This window comes from Mercenaria mercenaria, chromosome 2 (genome assembly GCF_021730395.1).
Source record: "Mercenaria mercenaria strain notata chromosome 2, MADL_Memer_1, whole genome shotgun sequence".
Classification (NCBI taxonomy): domain Eukaryota; kingdom Metazoa; phylum Mollusca; class Bivalvia; order Venerida; family Veneridae; genus Mercenaria; species Mercenaria mercenaria.
Genome location: NC_069362.1, coordinates 10,899,678 through 10,919,701, shown reverse-complemented (window position 1 = coordinate 10,919,701; position 20,024 = coordinate 10,899,678). Strand labels below are relative to the sequence as shown.

The following is a 20,024-nucleotide window of genomic DNA, read 5'->3' as shown; positions in this document are numbered from 1 at the left end:
TTTATCAAATTAAATTGGTCGCGCGGCTGTGCCGCGCCAGACCAATTTAATTTGATAAATGCTTACTAATAAACACTAACCTATACTTAGACATGCAAATGTTTTTTCTCTCCTAAAATGTGTTAGTATATTGGTTAACAATAGGAAAGAAAGTCTGTAAACCCTTTTAGATTACGACAGAAACAAAACTTATGATAAAGGAAAGTACAAGGCCACTGAAATATTACTTATATAAAAAATAGGCATTTAATCAAATAAAGTGTTTCAGTTTCCAAGTCTATAAATGAATAAACAATAAAAAATCCTATTTCTTAAGAAAGGTAAACATTATGGCACTTAATAATTGACATTCATGATAAATGACAGATTCTAAAATATCATTTTATAGTAAAAATTCACATTACTTTGGTATTTCATAGAAGAAATAATTATGAATTATACCTTTTGAATATGGCATATCATATAAAAAGCAGCTTATATTCCCCATTTCTCCAAAAGCATAACAGGTTTTACATTCTACATGTTCTATTTATAAGCCTTCACATACAAGAAGATTTATTTCAAAAATCTGATTTGCAACAGAACAAACTGATGAGGATTTAAATGTGTTTCAAGAAAATCAATAGATAACCATTTTAACAAATATAATGCATATGCACCACCTAATTCTGGTCTTCAAGTTCATTGTAAATCTTAACACCAAAATCTTATATTAGCTGAAAATACTGTGGTTTTCAAATGGATGACCTTTTTCTTGTCTCATAAACATGATTCTTTATGTCTGGATAAACTGCTCTAAAAAGAAGCTCTGTTTCATGAAAGGTTTGGCTCCGGCAGCAAGTCTTGTGGAAGGTTTAGCTTAGACAGTATGTCTTGTGGAAGGTTTAGCTTAGACAGCATGTCTTGTGGAAGGTTTGGCTTAGACAGCATGTCTTGTGGAAGGTTTAGCTTAGACAGCAAGTCTTGTGGAAGGTTTAGCTTAGACAGTATGTCTTGTGGAAGGTTTAGCTTAGACAGCATGTCTTGCGGAAGTTTTGGCTCAGACAGCATGTCTTGTGGAAGGTTAGGCTCAGACAGCATGTCTTGTGGAAGGTTTGGCTCAGACAGCATGTCTTGTGGAAGTTTTGGCTCAGACAGCATGTCTTGTGGAAGGTTTAGCTTAGACAGTATGTCTTGTGGAAGGTTTAGCTTAGACAGTATGTCTTGTGCAGGATTAGCTTAGACAGCATGTCTTGTGGAAGGTTTGGCTTAGACTGTATGTCTTGTGGAAGGTTTGGCTCGGACAACAAGTCTTGTGGAAGGTTTAGCTTAGACAGTATGTCATGTGGAAGGTTTAGCTTAGACAGTATGTCTTGTGGAAGGTTTGGCTCAGACAGCAAGTCTTGTGGAAGGTTTAGCTTAGACAGTATGTCTTGTGGACGGTTTAGCTTAGACTGTATGTCTTGTGGAAGACCTGACTCAGGCAGTAAGTCTTGTGGAAGGTTTAGCTCAGACAGTATTCCTTGTGGAAGGTTTAGCTTAGACAGTATGTCTTGTGGAAGGTTTAGCTTAGACAGTATGTCTTGTGGAAGGTTTAGCTTAGACAGTATGTCTTGTGGAAGGTTTGGCTCAGACAGCATGTCTTGTGGAAGGTTTGGTTCAGACAGCAAGTCTTGTGGAAGGTTTAGCTTAGACAGTATGTCTTGTGGAAGGTTTAGCTTAGACAGTATGTCTTGTGGAAGGTTTAAGTTAGAGAGCATATCTTGTGGAAGGTTTGGCTAGCACAGCATGTCTTTAAGAAAGTTTGGCTCAGACAGCATGTCTGGTGGAAGGTTTGGCTTAGACATTATGTCTTGTAAAAGGTTTTGCTCAGACAGCATGTCTTGTGGAAGGTTTGGCTCATACAGTTTGTGGAAAGTTTAGCTCAGACAGCATGTCTTGTGGAAGTTTTGGCTCAGACAGTATGTCTTGTGGTTTTGGCTCAGACAGCATGTCTTGTGGAAGGTTAGGCTCAGACAGCGTGTCTTGTGGAAGGTTAGACTCAGACAGCGTGTCTTGTGGAAGGTTAGGCTCAGACAGCATGTCTTGTGGAAGTTTAGGCTCAGACAGCATGTCTTGTGGAAGTTTTGGCTCAGACAGCATGTCTTGTGGAAGGTTAGGCTCAGACAGCATGTCTTGTGGAAGGTTAGGCTCAGACAGCATGTCTTGTTGAAGGTTTGGCTCAGACAGCATGTCTTGTGGAAGTTTTGGCTCAGACAGCATGTCTTGTGGAAGGTTTGGCTCAGACAGTATGTTTTGTGAAAAGATTTGCTCAGACAGCATGTCTTGTGAAAGATTTTGCTAAGAAGTGCAAGGTTTAGGTCAGGAATCATGTTTTCTGGAAGGTTTGGCTCATACAACATAATTATTTTGTAGATGATTTTGTTCAGACAGCATGCTTCGATGAAGGTTTAGTTCAGGCAGCATTTTTTTACAGACGGTTAAGCTTTAACAGCCTGAATTTAGATTGTTTCATCTTTAGGCGGCCACAGGAATTAAAGGCTGATACTATTGTTAATAATTCCTCACTTTACAGACATGTTAAAATTTTATGAATACAGACATGTAGTGTTTCTGGGTACAACCTGCAACAGTTTGGACCAAAATCAGTATTATGAATTGATGTTCAGTCCAATAAATGGCTTTCTACATGCAACCAAAAAATAAATACAAATATACACACACATAATACATCACAATATAACATTTTCATGCAAATATACAATATCAAAATATGTGCTGTGTAACATTATCAATCATGTGCAAGTTTATTTATCAAACATTTTTATTTTATATTTGTAAATATACAGTCATGCTCCAAAGCTTTTTAACATTTGTTTTTTTTTTACTCACCAACGTTTTGTATACTTGTGTAGGTGACTGTGGATACAGTGTGCAGTAAAAGTTCAGGCATTACAGTTTTTTTTTTCACTTAATGTAACAGCTTAGAATTTTAGTATGTAATTCAATCCTTAATCATGTACTGATGGAAAACATATTTTACACTAGCATAATACCATAATATAACAGTTTAGGTGTTAAGACAATTTTTAAAACTAAAAATTCCAAATAACATTTTACTTGGAAAATTATTTAGCATGTATAATATATGATAAAAATTCACATAAAATTTTTATCACTTAATTCCAGATAAAATGCACTTTCCAAATGAAATATGATAATTATACTCTTTGAAACATAAAGTTTGGAACATTAACTGAAGTTTCGCATTTACATACAGGCATTTTAATAGAAAAAAATAACAGTAACTTTCTATTTACCAATAATTTCTATTTTTTAAATTTCTTTAACGATCATGCAAAGAGGATAGTTTATATAATGAACCTTGGCATGCACTAAAGTTGTGAAAATGTTTGAACATTTTCTATAAAGTACCAGCATAGGAGAAGACAGGTTAAAGGTAATACATGTGAAAGGGAAAAAAATCTAGAACTCTGATCTATGTAAAAGTTATATGGGTTAAACATCTAAAAGCTAAAATTTGTTACCGGGTATAGGCTGACTTATCCGCACCATGATAAACTCTATTAGATAAATTATTATTGTTAACTTCTTATTAAGTTTCAGTAGAACATGTTATATTTTCTTAGTTATGTGTATTCTATCTTGCAAACTAGTTTCTTTAAATTCTTTCATTTTTAATTAGTAGCTTTCGGCAAATCCTAGAAGATAGTTAAAAAGTGACTTATAATCAGTATGTTAGAACAGTTCACTAGTCCCAAAAGAAGTTATTAAAAGATACCCCAGCCAAAAATTGAACCGACAAAAGGTAAGAGTGTCTGACTTTAAAAAATTACCTTGCATAATCGTAGCTAAAAATTGAAAATTGTTCTTTAATATAGTGAAAACTGAAAACTGCTCTTTAAAAGTAAGACAAGGCTACATCTAGCAAGAAACACAAACTAACATCTCTATAAACTGGGATTTAGAAGTCTAACTAAAATGCTTGCAGAGATTGCAATCTTATAAAAATTAAAGTGCTGTAGCACAGAATTTTTGCAATTGAGAGAAACTGAGCAAAATGAAAATATAGATGTAAAACACCATCTGTTTCTAATAAATGATTAAAAATGTTTTGCCAGGCTGGTCTGGATCCATGCTGGTCACAAATGCACTATGTTGGTTTTCTGATGGTGAGGCTCAATTATCTGCTTGTAAGTTTGTAAGACAATAAAACAGATAAGCAGGTCTTAAATTTCTACAGCTCTGTAAGGTTAAAAATGTACTTGAAACAGCATAAATTTGAGCTGTATATATAGAAAAGGGACAATAAAATTAGAACAAAAGAAAACTGTCATAATAAGTCAAGCTAATAGACATCAGAGTAAATGTAAGCTGTTCAAGCTTGTGTAAGGCTTTGATATCATTTCATTGAAATAAACTCTCAAACTTTTTTATAAATAAATTCATTTGCTTATCTAGATAGACTGAATTCTGAAAACTTAGTTAATGCTATACATAAGAAACAAAGTTGTAAGCCACTAAATGACTGTTTGTGAAAGTGTGCTATAAGCTACATAAAGTATTGATTTGTGGTCAACAATTTTTTATATTCTTATCAAACTTACCTCTTTGCATGTTGTCTAATCTGGTCCAGCTCGAAAGTGGTGTAGGGTCTTGGAGACTTGGTTGGGTTCAAACCCATCTGAGAAGGCAGGGAAGGCACTGGCCTGTATGATAGATAAAACATAATTAAATAATGTTAAATATGAAAGTTCATTCTGAAAAAAACATGCATTGTATACTTGATTGTACAATTTGATTAGCAACATCTTGTCCTGAAAGTGATATGTCTGCTCCTTTATATTTATAATTTCCCAGAATGGGGAATACGATAACACTGTGATTGTATGAATACAAGACATTGTTAAATTCTACAGATATAGCTCTGTGCTAATTTTTGTGAAAACAAAGCTATTATGTGACTTAAAATTTTTCAAAATCGAAAAAGTAAGTATGGTTCATATTTTCTATAAACATGTGAAATAGATGACCTGTATTTTGTAAAAAATATACCGGTAATTATCAAATCATGCAGGTTTTAACAAAATCAGAAACCTGAGACACAATTAACAGAATGGAACTATGTAAATCAAGTGTAACCTGAGACACAATTAACAGAATGGAACTATGTAAATCAAGTGTAACTTCAACTGGAACAAAGAAGGTCATGATATTACCTGGCTCTGTCTCAAGTCTAAAACTCTGATCGAGGCAATAACTAATAAACTTCTCAAATCTAACAAAAATGTTAAACATAGAGAGGTTGATCTTATACTCACTCCTTTTTTCTTGGAGAACTGTTATGGATATCATTCAATTATTTGTGTAAATGGATATTTCTCAAAGTTTCTACATGATTTCATATAAAAGTAAGAATTTCTGGGGGTTGAAATTTGTTGAACCTACATGCCAGCAGTGCTTAAGCGCCATTCCTGACCGTAAAAAATATGTCTAATACTTGGACTCAGTGTTATTATTGTATCTGGTACATTGAGTCAATTTGATGACCCAAGTAGGGCCCAAACCCAACACAGGTGAGGCAAGTGATTAGCATCCTTAACCACTCTGCCAAAGGGGCTCCCACAAACACATAGAATCTGCGTCTCAGTCAGAATCTCAGAAACAGACTTTGAATCAATAATGACTCCTTCCTTCAACATTTACGATACATGTATGATACAAATACAGCTAAAGGAGTATGTTTCTATTATTCAAAATATAAATGTAAGTGCTATGGATAAAATAAATCCTAGATATGTACATTATGTAAATAATATAAAGTTCCGTTTATTGTAGCTTACAAAAAAAAAAAAATAGTTCTGAAAATTAGAAAAATTTCAAACATAGAGCTTCTACCACAGGTGTTACACAATTCAGCAAGATTTAAGCTGTGAAAAAGCATTGCAAAATATCACATATTTATATATTATGTTCTCTTCTATTTCATATGTAAGTGTGTTTAAGTTAAATATGAAACTATACAAAAATTATTTCTATATACCCCATTAAGCTGAGGAAGTTGCTGGTGAAAAAATTGTGCAAAATAAAAATGCTTCTCAAGACAGGGTAAAAGATGATTCAAAAACTTTCCTAAGAGCAAGTGAAAGTTGAAGCATTCAAAGTATTCAAGACTCAAAGAAATTTTTGCCTATAACCCATGCAGAGACTTTAATTTATTACAAATAATTAAACAAAGTTGAACCTATTTCAAAAAAACCTTTGCACTGTTCCTATACTTTACTAACCCAAGTTGAGAAGCATCATATAAGATGTTTCTAGGTTCTTACATCTAACTTAAGTAAACCTTATGAAAGACCAGAGTTCAAGAGAAGTGAAAAAGATATAAAATACTTCTGCATTTATCACACTACAAACTTACGGTAAAGGTCTGAAAATATCAAACAAATTAGTGTAAGCTAAAATTAATAAACCAAGAAAAAAAACTATGCAACCATTTAAAACAAAAAAGACCATTTAATTGATTCTGTGCCTAAAAGTGACACTGACACAAGTTTTAGTTGGGTCAAATAATGTGTCAGACTGTCAGTAAACAGACTAAAGTCATCCTAGCTCACAGTGAGAACATTGTTCTCTGTCAGGTTTCCATCAAACTGGCCATAAAACACAAACCAAAACAAAGCAAAGAAAAAATCAAGTAGCAGCTTACATAATATTAATACTTCTATCAAAGTAAAACTCTACTTTTAGTTCAATTATTATTTGGCTAAAATATACTGAAATCTTGTTTTAATCACTTTTTCTTCAGATGTGCCAAAAAACAAAAGAAAGATTTAAATATTTTCATGTCCAAGAATTTTAAAAAGAGAGAGAATCCATTAAGCTTAATTAAGTCTGTCGAGACAGAGTACAATGGTATGCCATGAAACAGCGTCTTGAGACCAGTCTAAAAATAAAAGTTTGCTATTTGCTATGAAAATTGTTCTCAGAAAGAGCAAATCAAATGCTGTCATACTGAGACTGGTCTCAAATTAGACAGAAGTCAGAATAATTTTTTGTCAATGATACCTTGGTGTCACATGGTAAAGTTAATGACCACGGTTGTAAACTTTGAAAACTGAGTAAATTTTAAGTTAAGTTAAATCAAGCTACTGTTAGAAAATCTGAAATGAGCCGTGCCATGGGAAAACCAACATAGTGGCTTTGCAAACAGCATGGATCCAGACCAGCCTGCGTATCAGCACAGTCTGGTCAGGATCCATGCTGTCCGCTAACGGTTTCTCTGATTGCAATAGGCTTTGAAAGCGAACAGCATGGATCCTGACAAGACTGCGCAGATGCGCAGGCTGGTCTGGATACATGCTGGTCGCAAAGCCACTATGTTGGTTTTCTCATGGCATGGCTCAAATTATGCTAACATCTACTTTGTTTAAAGTCTAATAACTGGCCCTTACCCAGTACTGCTTCACAAAAAGATAAAAATGAACACTTCAAATTCTGATAAAACTGCTATCTTAGAATATACACAACATAAAATTTTTAGTAAACACATCTGCTTAATGTTACACATACAAATTTATATCAAATCCAACTTGTCTAATTTCTATCAAAATAATATCTATTTTTATTCAATATCAACCCATGAGACCTTTAAAACTTCTGTATCCAAAAGCCCGATTAGAAACAAGAATATTGTTAAAGTTGATATCTTACTCATCAAACAAGTTCAGGGACCTGTGTTAAAACACGATCAGACTGAAAATAACATATTGGTGACAAAAATCAAACCTGATTCAGTGATCATCTCTATCAAAGAAACTTGATTATCTTTTGTACCTCAAAAAGTTTACAAATCCAATTTAAAAGCAATAAAATTTTGTGTTGTAGCATTTACAATTTAACTGACTGCTTTAGACAAAGAAGTAGTTAAAATCCTGTTAAATGCACTCAATTCAGGCATGCATGCTTTTTATGAAGGATGCTTTCAGTACAAAAGATTTCAATTAAAAGTACAGCAAGACCATCAAAATAAATAGATAAATACACAAAAAATACTCTATAAAAGAATAACAAGAGTATCACTGTGTTGAGCAAAATACGTCTAACGCAATATGCCAATAAAGATAGAAAATCATAGATCAAAGCATTCTTAGCTAAATTACAAAAAGATAGATGACCAGCAACATGATATAACACATCCATTTATTTGCTTTTCACCACAGTGACCATGACCTTTGACTAAGAAACCACAGAGTCAAAGGAGGACCATGGTGAATGTTCTTTTAGCACTAATGATCACTGTAACTTGAACCTTTGACCCAATGACCTAAAAATCTTTAAGGGTCATTCACTGTCCATAAGCAGTAGTAGGTCAAGTCATTCTCATGCTATTGAGTGGAAACTGTTTTGTTCTGTAAGTCAGTGTGAACATGACCTTTGGTCCATTGACCTCAAAATCAATGTCAGTCATCCACTGTATGGGCAATGTGCAAATCAAGTTTGAGAATCACTGGTCAAAGCATTCCTAAATTGTATATATTGGGCAGATAAAATTGCTAAGACTGACAAAAATGCCAACAGACGGACGACCTGACCATCACATAATATATCCTTTCAGTATATAAGAAGGACCGACTGAATATACATATAGACAAACAAATGCATGCATAAGGTTGTAACACACAAGAATGGTTTCTGTTTTATGTTGTCATAAATTTTGTAGTTTTAGCTGTACTGATTATTAGGTAGTGCCATGAATGCATTGTAATGGCAAGAAAATTAGCACCTCATAGATAACAATGACTTCACAGAAATTTATATTTCATGCAATACTGAGAGGAAGTATATCTTACCCAGTTGGAAGCATATCTACTGGTCTATCACATGATATACAGTGGAACCTCTGGATCAGTTGTCTGTAAACAAGGTATAAACCGTAATTATTTTGGATGTTTAGTAATTTGTACATAAAACAAAAAAAAATACTCATACAAATCAGATAATTAAGTTTACAGACACTGACCTATTTCATTATGATAATACATTTCTTACCCATTGTACCTGAAAATCTCAATACAGAGTAACTTCTACAAAGGTCATGACTTGAGTTCCCTCCCATGTGTGATTTTTCCATAAAATCAACTGCTACACTTTCTATGAAAACAGAACACCTAACAGAGTGTTATTTAATGCTCATCTGCAGATGTCTTTCTAATTCCTACAGAAGCATCTAATTACTTAATCACAATACCTGTCTCTTTACTGCCTTAGGTTTGTACACAGTCAGAAAATGAAATAACTGCTGGGCGAGTAAAACCATCACACAGCTTATACATACTTCCTAATTCCTGCAGCATCATCCTCTGAGAACTCCGTGTTTGTCTGGTATTTCTTGAGTTTATCATTGAGAGCTTTCAGTCTAGCCTCTAACCATTCCTTCAGTGGATCCAACTCGAGACGGTCCAGCTTTCCATCAATGTCTTCTGTAAGTTTGCTGTATGCCTTCTTCCAATCTTCATCCTAAATTAATAGTGAAAATTGACTTTTGAAAACTATGCAGAACTTAAAATTCATACAGGGGTGCACGCATTACCCTCCCCACTCATCATCCAGCACCATTTGACTGTATCAGGTTGACATTTACTGCAAATATTGGGTTAATCGTTTTGGTACCAAAATGCAGACCTTATCATATGATTTGGAAAGCAAGTGATTTGATCAACATTTTATAAATGGGTATCTTTTCAAAATGTCAGAGAGTGTAAATATTCAATATTTCATTAAAAACCAATTTTTCAAGCCTGCTTCATACCATCTTCAGATAGGATTAAACAAGCAATTGGTATCCCCCGCCGAAAGGGTCTGTGGTGAGGAACGGCAAAAAAATACATCTGGCAAAAAGTTAAGAATGCTACAAAGAAGCAAATAATTTCAGAAAATGAATGCTTTTTTTGAGGGGGGGGGGGGGGGGGGGGGGGGGTAAGGGTACAAAACTTTACATGTTGATTTTAAATATTGATGGAAAATTAAAAATTAAAAAAAAAAACAAGAGGGTCATGATGACCCTGGATCGCTCACCTGAGTAATATGAGCTACATGTTTCAAATGTCAAACTGATAATTTTTTGGAGGATTTTCTGATGTACAATCAAGTAACCCCTGGGGCAGGGCCAATTTTACCCCAGGGGTCATGATTTGAACAAAGTTTGTAGAAGTCTACTAGGCAATGTAACATATCATATATCTAAGATCTAGGCCTTCTGGTTTATTTTTAGCAAATTTATGAAGATTTCCCTATGTACAATCAAGTAACCCCTGGGGCAGGGCCAATTTTACCCCAGGGGTCATGATTTGAACAAAGTTTGTAGAAGTCTACTAGGCAATGTAACATATCAAATATCTAAGATCTAGGCCTTCTTGTTTATTTTTAGCAAATTTATGAAGATTTCCCTATGTACAATCAAGTAACCCCTGGGGCGGGGCCAATTTTACCCCAGGGGTCATGATTTGAACAAAGTTTGTAGAAGTCTACTAGGCAATGTAACATGTCAAATATCTAAGATCTAGGCCTTCTGGTTTATTTTTAGCAAATTTATGAAGATTTCCCTATGTACAATGAAGTAACCACTGGGCCTGGGTCAATTTAACCGAGGGGGGGGGGGGGAACATTTGAACAAATTTTGTAGAGGTCCACAAGGCAATGCTACATGTCAAATATCTAAGCTCTAGGCCTTCTGGTTTATTTTTAAAAAAAATTGAAGATTTTTCTATGTACAATCAAGTAACCCTATGGGGTGAGGTCAATTTGACCCCAGGGTTCATGATTTGAATTTTTTTTGTAGAAGTCTATTAGGCAATGCTACATGTCAAATATCTAAGCTCTAGGGCTTCTGGTTTATTTTTAGAAATTTTTTGAAGATTTTCCTATGTAAAATCAAGTGACCCCTGGGGCAGGGTCAATTTTGATCCCGGGGGTCATGATTTTAACAAATTTTGTAGAGGTCCACTAGGCAATGCTACATGTCAAATATCTAAGCTCTAGGCCTTCTGGTTTATTTTTAGAAAATTTTTGAAGATTTTCCTATGTAAAATCAAGTGACCCCTGGGGTGGGGTCAATTTTGACCCCAGGGGGTCATGATTTAAACAAATTTTGTAGAGGTCCACTAGGCAATGCTACATGTCAAATATCTAAGCTCTAGGCCTTCTGGTTTATTTTTAGAAAATTTTGAAGATTTTTCTATGTACAATCAAGTAACCCCATGCGGCGGGTCAATTTGACCCCGGGGGTCATGATTTGAAAATTTTTTGTAGAGGTCTACTAGGCAATGCTATATGTCAAATATCTAAGCTCTAGGGCTTCTGGTTTATTTTTAGAACATTTTTGAAGATTTTTCTATGTAAAATCAAGTGACCCCTGGGGTGGGGTCAATTTTGACACAGGGGGTCATAATTTGTACAGATTTTGTAGAGGTCCACTAGGCAATGCTACATGTCAAATATCTAAGCTCTAGGGCTTCTGGTTTATTTTTAGAAAATTTTTGAAGATTTTCCTATGTAGAATCAAGTGACCTTTGGGGCAGGGTCAATTTTGACCCCGGGGGGCATGATTTTAACAAATTTTGTAGAGGTCCACTAGGCAATGCTACATGTCAAATATCTAAGCTCTAGGCCTTCTGGTTTATTTTTAAAAAATTTTTGAAGATTTTCCTATTGTTGTAAATTTAGCAGCTAGTCTTATTAAACTTGATTTATTAATTGATTCTACTGATGTGAAACTTTGACCTCTGCTACTAGAGATGTCATTCACCAGTTACCCTCATAAATTGCTTGGGACTGGAGTGTGTATCATTTTATCAGGGTATGTTGTCATCATGTACCATCGTAAACATGTCTGATCTGTTAGAGTTAGAGGTTGCTCCATATTTGGGATGGTACCATCAGTCAACGGTTATCCTCATAAATATTAGGGGTAATCTTTGTCTTTCATCACTATGATACACTCCAAATATGGGAGGGTACCTGCTTTTGTATATAAGCCTAGGTCAGAACTTGGGAGGGGAATTCTTTACTTTTGGCTCGGACTTTGAAAATGACAGATCATAGGAACAAGAAATGAAATATTTACAGTTATAATTATAAGTGACTTTAGACCAGAGGAATGAGAGAAATTATACCTTTGATGACTTATTTCCATCACTAGACAAAATCTCATAATAAACTAACATTGAAAATTGGAATTAAAGTGTATTTTATCAATGGTGTATAAACCCCCTCACCCGAATCTACGTTTTTCAACACTGGTGGCAGCGACGGAAACGGACTTACACACGTGCTTATAAGAAATTTGGACATATATTTCTATTCAAATATTTGTGGTGACAATTAAGTGATAATTATGGGACCTAAAAAGCAACACGAAAAAGATTCTGTCACAACTGAAGACGATGATAGTCATGAACAATTATTAGCTGAAGTTGAACTTTTAAGACAAAAACTTAAATCGGCAGAAGTTGATAACTTGACCTTAAGTGAGAGACTACGCAAAAATGAACAGGAAAGTACTTTACAAAGAGATGAATTAGTACGCAGTTACCAACAACGAATCAATGACATTTCTATGGAAAAAGACAATCAGATAAGAAATTTAGTCAATGAAAGGGACACAGCTTCGAATGAAAACAGCAATACATCAAGGCAGCAAAATCAACAGAGAGGCCGTGATAAATACGAGGTTCCTCTACCAAGGCAAATTATCTTTGATGGCAAATCATCCTGGGAGAGTTTCATTCACCCATTTGAAGCTATGGTTGATGCGTGCAAGTGGGACAATAGTGAACGTTTGTTCCGCCTTAAGAACAGTTTACGCGGTGATGCTGCGGAATACGCTTTCAAGCAGCTGGGAGCTGACGAATTGTCAAGTTATGTGAAGATAAAATCATCTATGGCGATGCGATTTCAGGAAAAGCGCTCCACTTCCTCCTATCTGGCTGAGTTAGAAAACCGGAAATACAATAGGGAAAAAGAATCGTTGGCTGAATATGTGGCAGAGGTTAAGAGGTTGGTAATAAAAGGTTACCCCACAGCAAACAACGAGACGAGGGAAACGATAAACCTTCGACACTTTCTTAAGGGACTTCAGGATTCTCAGGCGGCTTTGTTCATTGGGATGCAGGACCCAAAAACTATCGATCAGGCAAGAGAATTGCTCGACAACTATTCCAGCATCAGAGATGACGTGAGAGGGGCGAGAATTAGGAACATTGACACGGGCAGGGAACCTTATGTAACAGAAGCAAGACTGCAAGAATTTGGTAGGGATCTGAAATCCAACATAGGCAAAAAGATTGATCATCTCGCGAACCAGCTGAATGTTAAAAGTAGTAGATCAGCCTCGGATCGTAAAGTAAATCAGCGCCCAAGAAAAGATGTGCAGTGTTTTAGATGCCAGCAGTTTGGTCACTATGCGGACGAGTGTAAGGCAAACCTTCAGGAAGGTAACAAGTCGGAAAACTAGCTTCGACCAAGCCTAACGGCCCAGACTTGGTCAATAACAGTGAAGTCGAATTTAAGACTATTAAGTGTAGGAGTGCTAATACGGATGGTGTTTCCATTATATTGCCTGTAAATATTTTTCAAACTGTGCGCGCGAACTTAGTCATAGATACTGGTGCCTGTACTACAATTTTTTCTACTGCATTATATCATAGAATACCAGAGGATGTGCGACCTGAGTTGTGTAAAGTTGACCCTTCAATACGTCTTGAAGTTGCGGATGATGGTTTATTAGCCATAGATGGACAATGTGAATTTTCATTTAGTGCATCGGGTCAAACTTTTAATTACACTGTATTAATTGCACCTATTCATGAAGATGGACTAATTGGATTAGACTTCTTGTATGAAAATGATTACCAACTTAGTGCTAAAAAGGGATTAAAATTGAATGGGAAAATGTGTAGAACTCTAGTTGAAAAAGTTCCCTTGAGGGCAGTCAGAGTGACCACAAGGTCAAGAGTAACAATTCCAGCGAATTCAGAAACAATAATACCTGGGGAAGCTATAAATTTCGGTGCAATTAATTCATCATTGGGCATCATTTACCCTACAGAGAATAAACAACCAGCTAACAATGTTTTGATGGGAAGTGTGCTCATTGCTCCAAAGAGAATTCGGGGTGATTCAATTCCCATTAGACTAGTTAACACCTCTGACAGAAAAGTGAAATTATCAAAAGGGTCATTATTGGGATATTTACATGAAACTAAACAGGAGGATTTATTGAGAGAAAATGTTGATTTAAATGACTGTGAAATATTGGACAATAGTATCAAAACAAGTGAAAATAACATTAAACATGACATGACTAAATGGAGTAGTGGGTTAAAGGACCTGTACCATAGATCCTCTGAAAATCTCAATGAGTCACAAAAAGAAGCATTGAAGTGTCTATTGGAGAAACATAAAAATGCTTTTTCCAGTTCCTCCACAGATTTAGGGCGTACTTCATTAGTGCGACATACAATAGAGGTGGCAGAAAATGTTCGACCTGTAAAAATACCACCTAGACGGGTGCCAAAAGCGTTCGAAGGCCAAGAAGAAAAAATTATTCAACAACAACTTGAAATGGGAATAATTGAAGAAAGTAAGAGTCCATGGTCTGCACCTTTATGCTTTGTAAGGAAAAAGGACCCGCAGGCAGGATGTGCGTGTCGTTGTGGATTATAGGGGTTTAAATGATCTAAGTAAAAAATGTCCTATCCATTGCCGAGAATTGACAGTTGTTTAGAAAGTTTGGGAGGAAATAATTATTACAGTTCATTAGATCTTTTGTCAGGATTTTACCAAATAGAACTGGATGAGAGAGATCGTGAAAAGACTGCATTTGGCACCAGCAGGGGCGGTCTGTATCAATACGTTACTATGCCGCAGGGCCTTACTGGGGCTCCACATACATTTCAGCGGTGTATGGAATTAGTGTTTAAGAACTTACAGTGGAGGACAATGATTATTTACATGGATGATATTTGTACTTTTGCTGAAACTTTTGATCAGGCATTGTTTAGGTTAGATGAAATTTTAACCAGATTGGAGGAAAATAACTTGAAATTAAAACCAAGCAAGTGCAATCTACTCCAAAAGCGCATAAATATATTAGGTCACACAATTGACAGTTCTGGAATACGTCCTTCAGAAGAGAAAGTTAAAGCTGTGAAAGAATGGCCTGTGCCGCGGAATTTAACCGAACTCAGAAGTTTTTTAGGTTTTTGTAGTTATTACAGACGTTTTATCAAGGGATTTAGTGCTAGGGCGTCACCACTTAATCGCTTAACAGAGGCCGGTCGAGCGTTTATCTGGGGACCAGAACAGGATAGTGCTTTTATGGACTTAAAAACTGCATTGACAGGCGAAGAAGTGTTAGCATATCCAAAAGAGGAAGGCTTATTCATAGTGGATACTGATAGTAGCAATTTCTCGTGCGGGGGTTGCTTGTCGCAAATGCAATGGTCAGATACAGCTCAGGATTATGTTGAAAAACCAATTATGTTTGCGAGTAAATCATTTGACAAAACACAGCGACGTTATTGTGCCACAAGAAGGGAGCTGTTGGGTGTAGTGACATTTATAACCCAGTTTAGACACTTTCTGTTAGGTAGAGAATTTTTATTAAGGACTGACTGTTCCAGTTTAAGGTGGTTAACGTCGTTTAAGTCACCTACTGATCAAATGGCGCGCTGGCTAGAGGTTTTGTCACAGTATAACTTTAAAATCGAAACATCGTAGTGGGAAAAAGCTATCAATGCTGATAGCCTGTCCAGAATTCCATGTGAACCAGAGGAGTGTCAGTGCTATGATGGGAATACAATACTTGAGAGTTTACCATGTAAGGGGTGTCAGACTTGTTTGAAGAAACACGATTCCTGGTCAGATTTTGCACAATTCAATGACGTTGTTCCATTATTCGATAAAAAACTTTAATATTGGGAATCAGAGTAGGCCAGTCATATTACGAGTGAAGGCTCAAAATAGTGGATTTTGGAGCAGTATTTTTGTGCTCATGCAGCTGCAAATCATGAAGTTGATAGGTTGTTTCAATACACTTTTCCATGGATTAAAACAGACTGGGAAGTACTTCCGAAATCGCGTTCAACGACTTCGATTCCATAATAGTCTGGATTTAAATGGTGTACAAAGTGGAAATAGCTTCAACTATGGTGACAATAACGAGGAGGTGTTGAACAAGGACGTAAATGCTATACTGGATGAACATGTTGCATTATCCGAGGATGCAGCGCAAACATCTAACTTAGGTTGTCTCAAACAGTTTAACACAGTTAATTGTTCACCTGTCAAAATGGCCAAATTACAGAGAGCAGACCCAGATTTAGGAATTGTGATACAGTGGCTTGAAGAAAACAGACGACCCCTGAGAGATAAGGTAGCAGGGAATTCACCAAGTGTGCGGAATTATTGGCTAAATTATGACCTGTTAACTCTGATTGATGGAGTGTTATTTAAAAAGTACATTGTCAGTGCAAAGGACCATCGGCTTTTGTTGATAGTGCCAAGGTACTATATAAGGAACTTTTGATATCTTGTCATGATTCAATTACTGGAGCACATTTAGGAATTTCAAAGACATATTCAAAATTACATCTCAAATATCACTGGTATAAAATGAAGGAATACGTCCAGTTGCATATCAAAAGTTGTGAAAAGTGTGCATTCCGAAAAAGGCCGAAAAAACATACCGAGGGCACCATTAACAGAGTACACAGTCGGCAATCCTATGGATCGTATACAAACAGACATAATGGGACCACTTAATGAGACAGAATCCGGAAATCGGTACATTATCGTGGTCATTGACGGATTTACCAAGTGGGCTGAGTGTTATGCAACCAGAGATCAGTAGCAAGTACCGTTGCTCATAAGATTGTATATGAATTTTTGTCCAGATATGGTATGTGTTTGGACATACATTCTGATCAAGGGACAAATTACCAATCCAAGTTGTTCAGTGAAGTCTGTCGGATTTTGGAAATTAATCAAACTAGGACTAGTGGATATAGGCCAATGGCAAATGGTGGACCAGAGAGATTCAATCAAGTTTTGCAAAATATGATATCTACTTATGTAAACTCCAATCAAACAAACTGGGATGAAAATCTTAATTTAATCACCTCCGCATACAGAGGATTTGTCCACCAGGCGACCGGATTCACGCCAAATTATTTAATATGGGACGCGAAGCTATTATCCGGTTGACGTTTCACTTGGCTGCATTTTAGAGAATAAAATAAGTTCAGTGGACTATGCCATTCAACTACAAGAGAAGTTAACAGAGGCGCATCATATAGCACGAACTAATTTGCAAAAGAATGCTGTCAGACAGAAGCGTGATTATGACACCCGGATTTCAAAAACACATTTTAGTAAAGGACAGTTAGTTTTGTGCTTAGAGAAGTCTAGACATAAAGGAATCAGCAAGAAAATTGACCCTAATATTTGGAAGGGGCCTTATGTTATTACAAGGAAGATCACAGACCTTTTGTATGAGATAAGACTTTCCCCAAATGGCAAATCAAGAATAGTGCATCATGCCAGATTGAAAACCGTTTCAGGGAAGTAAAAGGACCCATTGGCAATCAAACATGGTGAAGTCTAAGGAAAATAACCATAAATCAAAAATGAAAGGGTTCCAGCAAACTTCCAAATCCTGCCTGGACAGTACCAGTCAACAAGTGAGGAGAAGTTCTAGGAACAGGACCCAATACAGACCATACCAACATGGTGCACAATAGTTATAAATATTAAAAGTGTTAATTGTTTTGGATTAAGTTCATATTCCTTCTGGATTTTAAGTGCTAACTAATATTCGTCCTGGATTATAAGTGTGTACTTATTCATTTCATTATTCTTTGTATGGATTTAATTAGTGGCTGCAATGGTAATAATAATCCCATTCAGCACAAGTGTATTCAAATGGATTAATTATTCTTTGTATGGATTTAATTAGTGGCTGCATTGGTAATAATAATCCCATTCAGCCTTGGTGTATCGAAATGGATTTATTTGTGGGCTTCATTTTCAGATATGAAAATTTGTGCCATTTATTAAAATCATATGTTGTATAATTAGATGCTCTTGGCACACAGGACTTAAAACTTTGGTAGAGACGACTACCATAGCCATATAAAATCCAACATTGTGCCTATTCCCTTTTTTTTTTCTAATTAATTTAAATAAATTAAAGGCACCAGGACTTACATTAGTAAATGGTAAAGACGACTACCATATCAATGAAACTAATCAAAATTGTGCCTATTTCTATCATCATACTGTGTTAATGTTTAAAATAAATAAAGGCACCAGGACTTAGTGTGAGTGAAATAAACATTGTGTGAAAGTGCTTACAAAAATATATTCACCTTATAGATGAACTGAATTCAACACTGGATTTTATTTTACATGTGTTTTACTAGGACAGTTGGCGATTTTTTTTTACACTTTTAATGTTTCATACATACATTAGTATAATAGTCATTTTACATGTATACTACTTCGAGAAGTATTTAGTCACATAGTTCTTCCGAACTATAATCATGAGTTTTATTAAAACACAAAGTATAGCATGTTGCTACTATTCATGACACTTAATCATTTATATTGAGGAGCAATTTCAGTGATAATATAGTTTAGGTATTCATATTCTTATGTACCTTCTTCATAGTATTTGAGAGCAAGAGTCTGGCTCAGTAGTCACTTATATTTTAATGTTAAAACTTAATTGGGGACAATTAAGAAGCTAAGGGTGGGGGAGTGTTGTAAATTTAGCAGCTAGTCTTATTAAAGTTGATTTATTAATTGATTCTACTGATGTGAAACTTTGACCTCTGCTACTAGAGATGTCATTCACCAGTTACCCTCATAAATTGCTTGGGACTGGAGTGTGTATCATTTTATCAGGGTATGTTGTCATCATGTACCATCGTAAACATGTCTGATCTGTTAGAGTTAGAGGTTGCTCCATATTTGGGATGGTACCATCAGTCAACGGTTATCCTCATAAATATTAGGGGTAATCTTTGTCTTTCATCACTATGATACACTCCAAATATGGGAGGGTACCTGCTTTTGTATATAAGCCTAGGTCAGAACTTGGGAGGGGAATTCTTTACTTTTGGCTCGGACTTTGAAAATGACAGATCATAGAAACAAGAAATGAAATATTTACAGTTATAATTATAAGTGACTTTAGACCAGAGGAATGAGAGAAATTATACCTTTGATGACTTATTTCCATCACTAGACAAAATCTCATAATAAACTAACATTGAAAATTGGAATTAAAGTGTATTTTATCAATGGTGTATAAACCCCCTCACCCGAATCTACGTTTTTCAACACTATAGAGATCTTTGTAAAATCAAGTGACCCCTGGGGCGGGGTCAATTTTGACCCCGGGGGGGGGGGGGGGGGTCATGATTTGAACAACTTTAGTAGAGGTCCACTAGGCAATGCTACATGTCAAATATCTAAGCTCTAGGCCTTCTGGTTTTTGAGAAGAAGATTTTTAAAGATTTTCCTATGTAAAATCAAGTGACCCCTGGGGCGGAATCAATTTTGATCCAGGGTCATGATTTGAACAAATTTGTAAGAGGTCCACTAGGCAATGCTTCATACCAAATATCTAAGCTCTAGGGCTTCTGGGTTTTGAGAAGAAGATTTTTAAAGTTTTTCCTTTCGGTTGCCATGGCAACCAGAGTTCTGCATGGAATTCAATTTTTGATGTTGTTTAAAGTAAAAGCTTACGGACGCCGGACGGTAAGTGATCAGAATAGCTCAACCTGAGCCTTTGGCTCTGGTGAGCTAAAACTGGGTCGGTGGGTGGGTGGGGGGATGCATGATCGGGGTGGTGAGCATGACTGGGTGGAGGAGTGAGGTGAGAGAATGGTACAACTTTGCATGTTGATAAATATTCATGGAAGGTTTTAAAAAAAAGAAATGAAAAAAAAAAAAAAAAA

The 20,024-nt window shown here is 35.8% G+C and overlaps 1 protein-coding gene across 8 annotated transcripts in view; it reads right to left on the bottom strand.

Annotated features, from left to right (window-relative positions):
* LOC123563165 (myosin-3-like) overlaps positions 1-20,024 on the bottom strand; it is a 90,276-nt gene that overhangs the window by 19,648 nt on the left and 50,604 nt on the right. For 4 of the 8 annotated variants that reach the window (XM_053529660.1, XM_053529616.1, XM_053529653.1 and 1 more), the window contains 3 exons: positions 9,338-9,519; positions 8,853-8,915; positions 4,608-4,709 (listed from right to left, as the gene is read on the bottom strand). In XM_053529660.1, the coding sequence (XP_053385635.1) occupies positions 4,608-4,709; positions 8,853-8,915; positions 9,338-9,519 (347 nt within the window). Of the gene's footprint in view, positions 1-2,871; positions 2,899-3,527; positions 3,564-3,836; positions 3,852-4,607; positions 4,710-8,852; positions 8,916-9,337; positions 9,520-20,024 lie in introns of all 8 variants that reach the window. The other 4 variants (XM_053529624.1, XM_053529643.1, XM_053529630.1 and 1 more) reach the window with 4 other exon arrangements.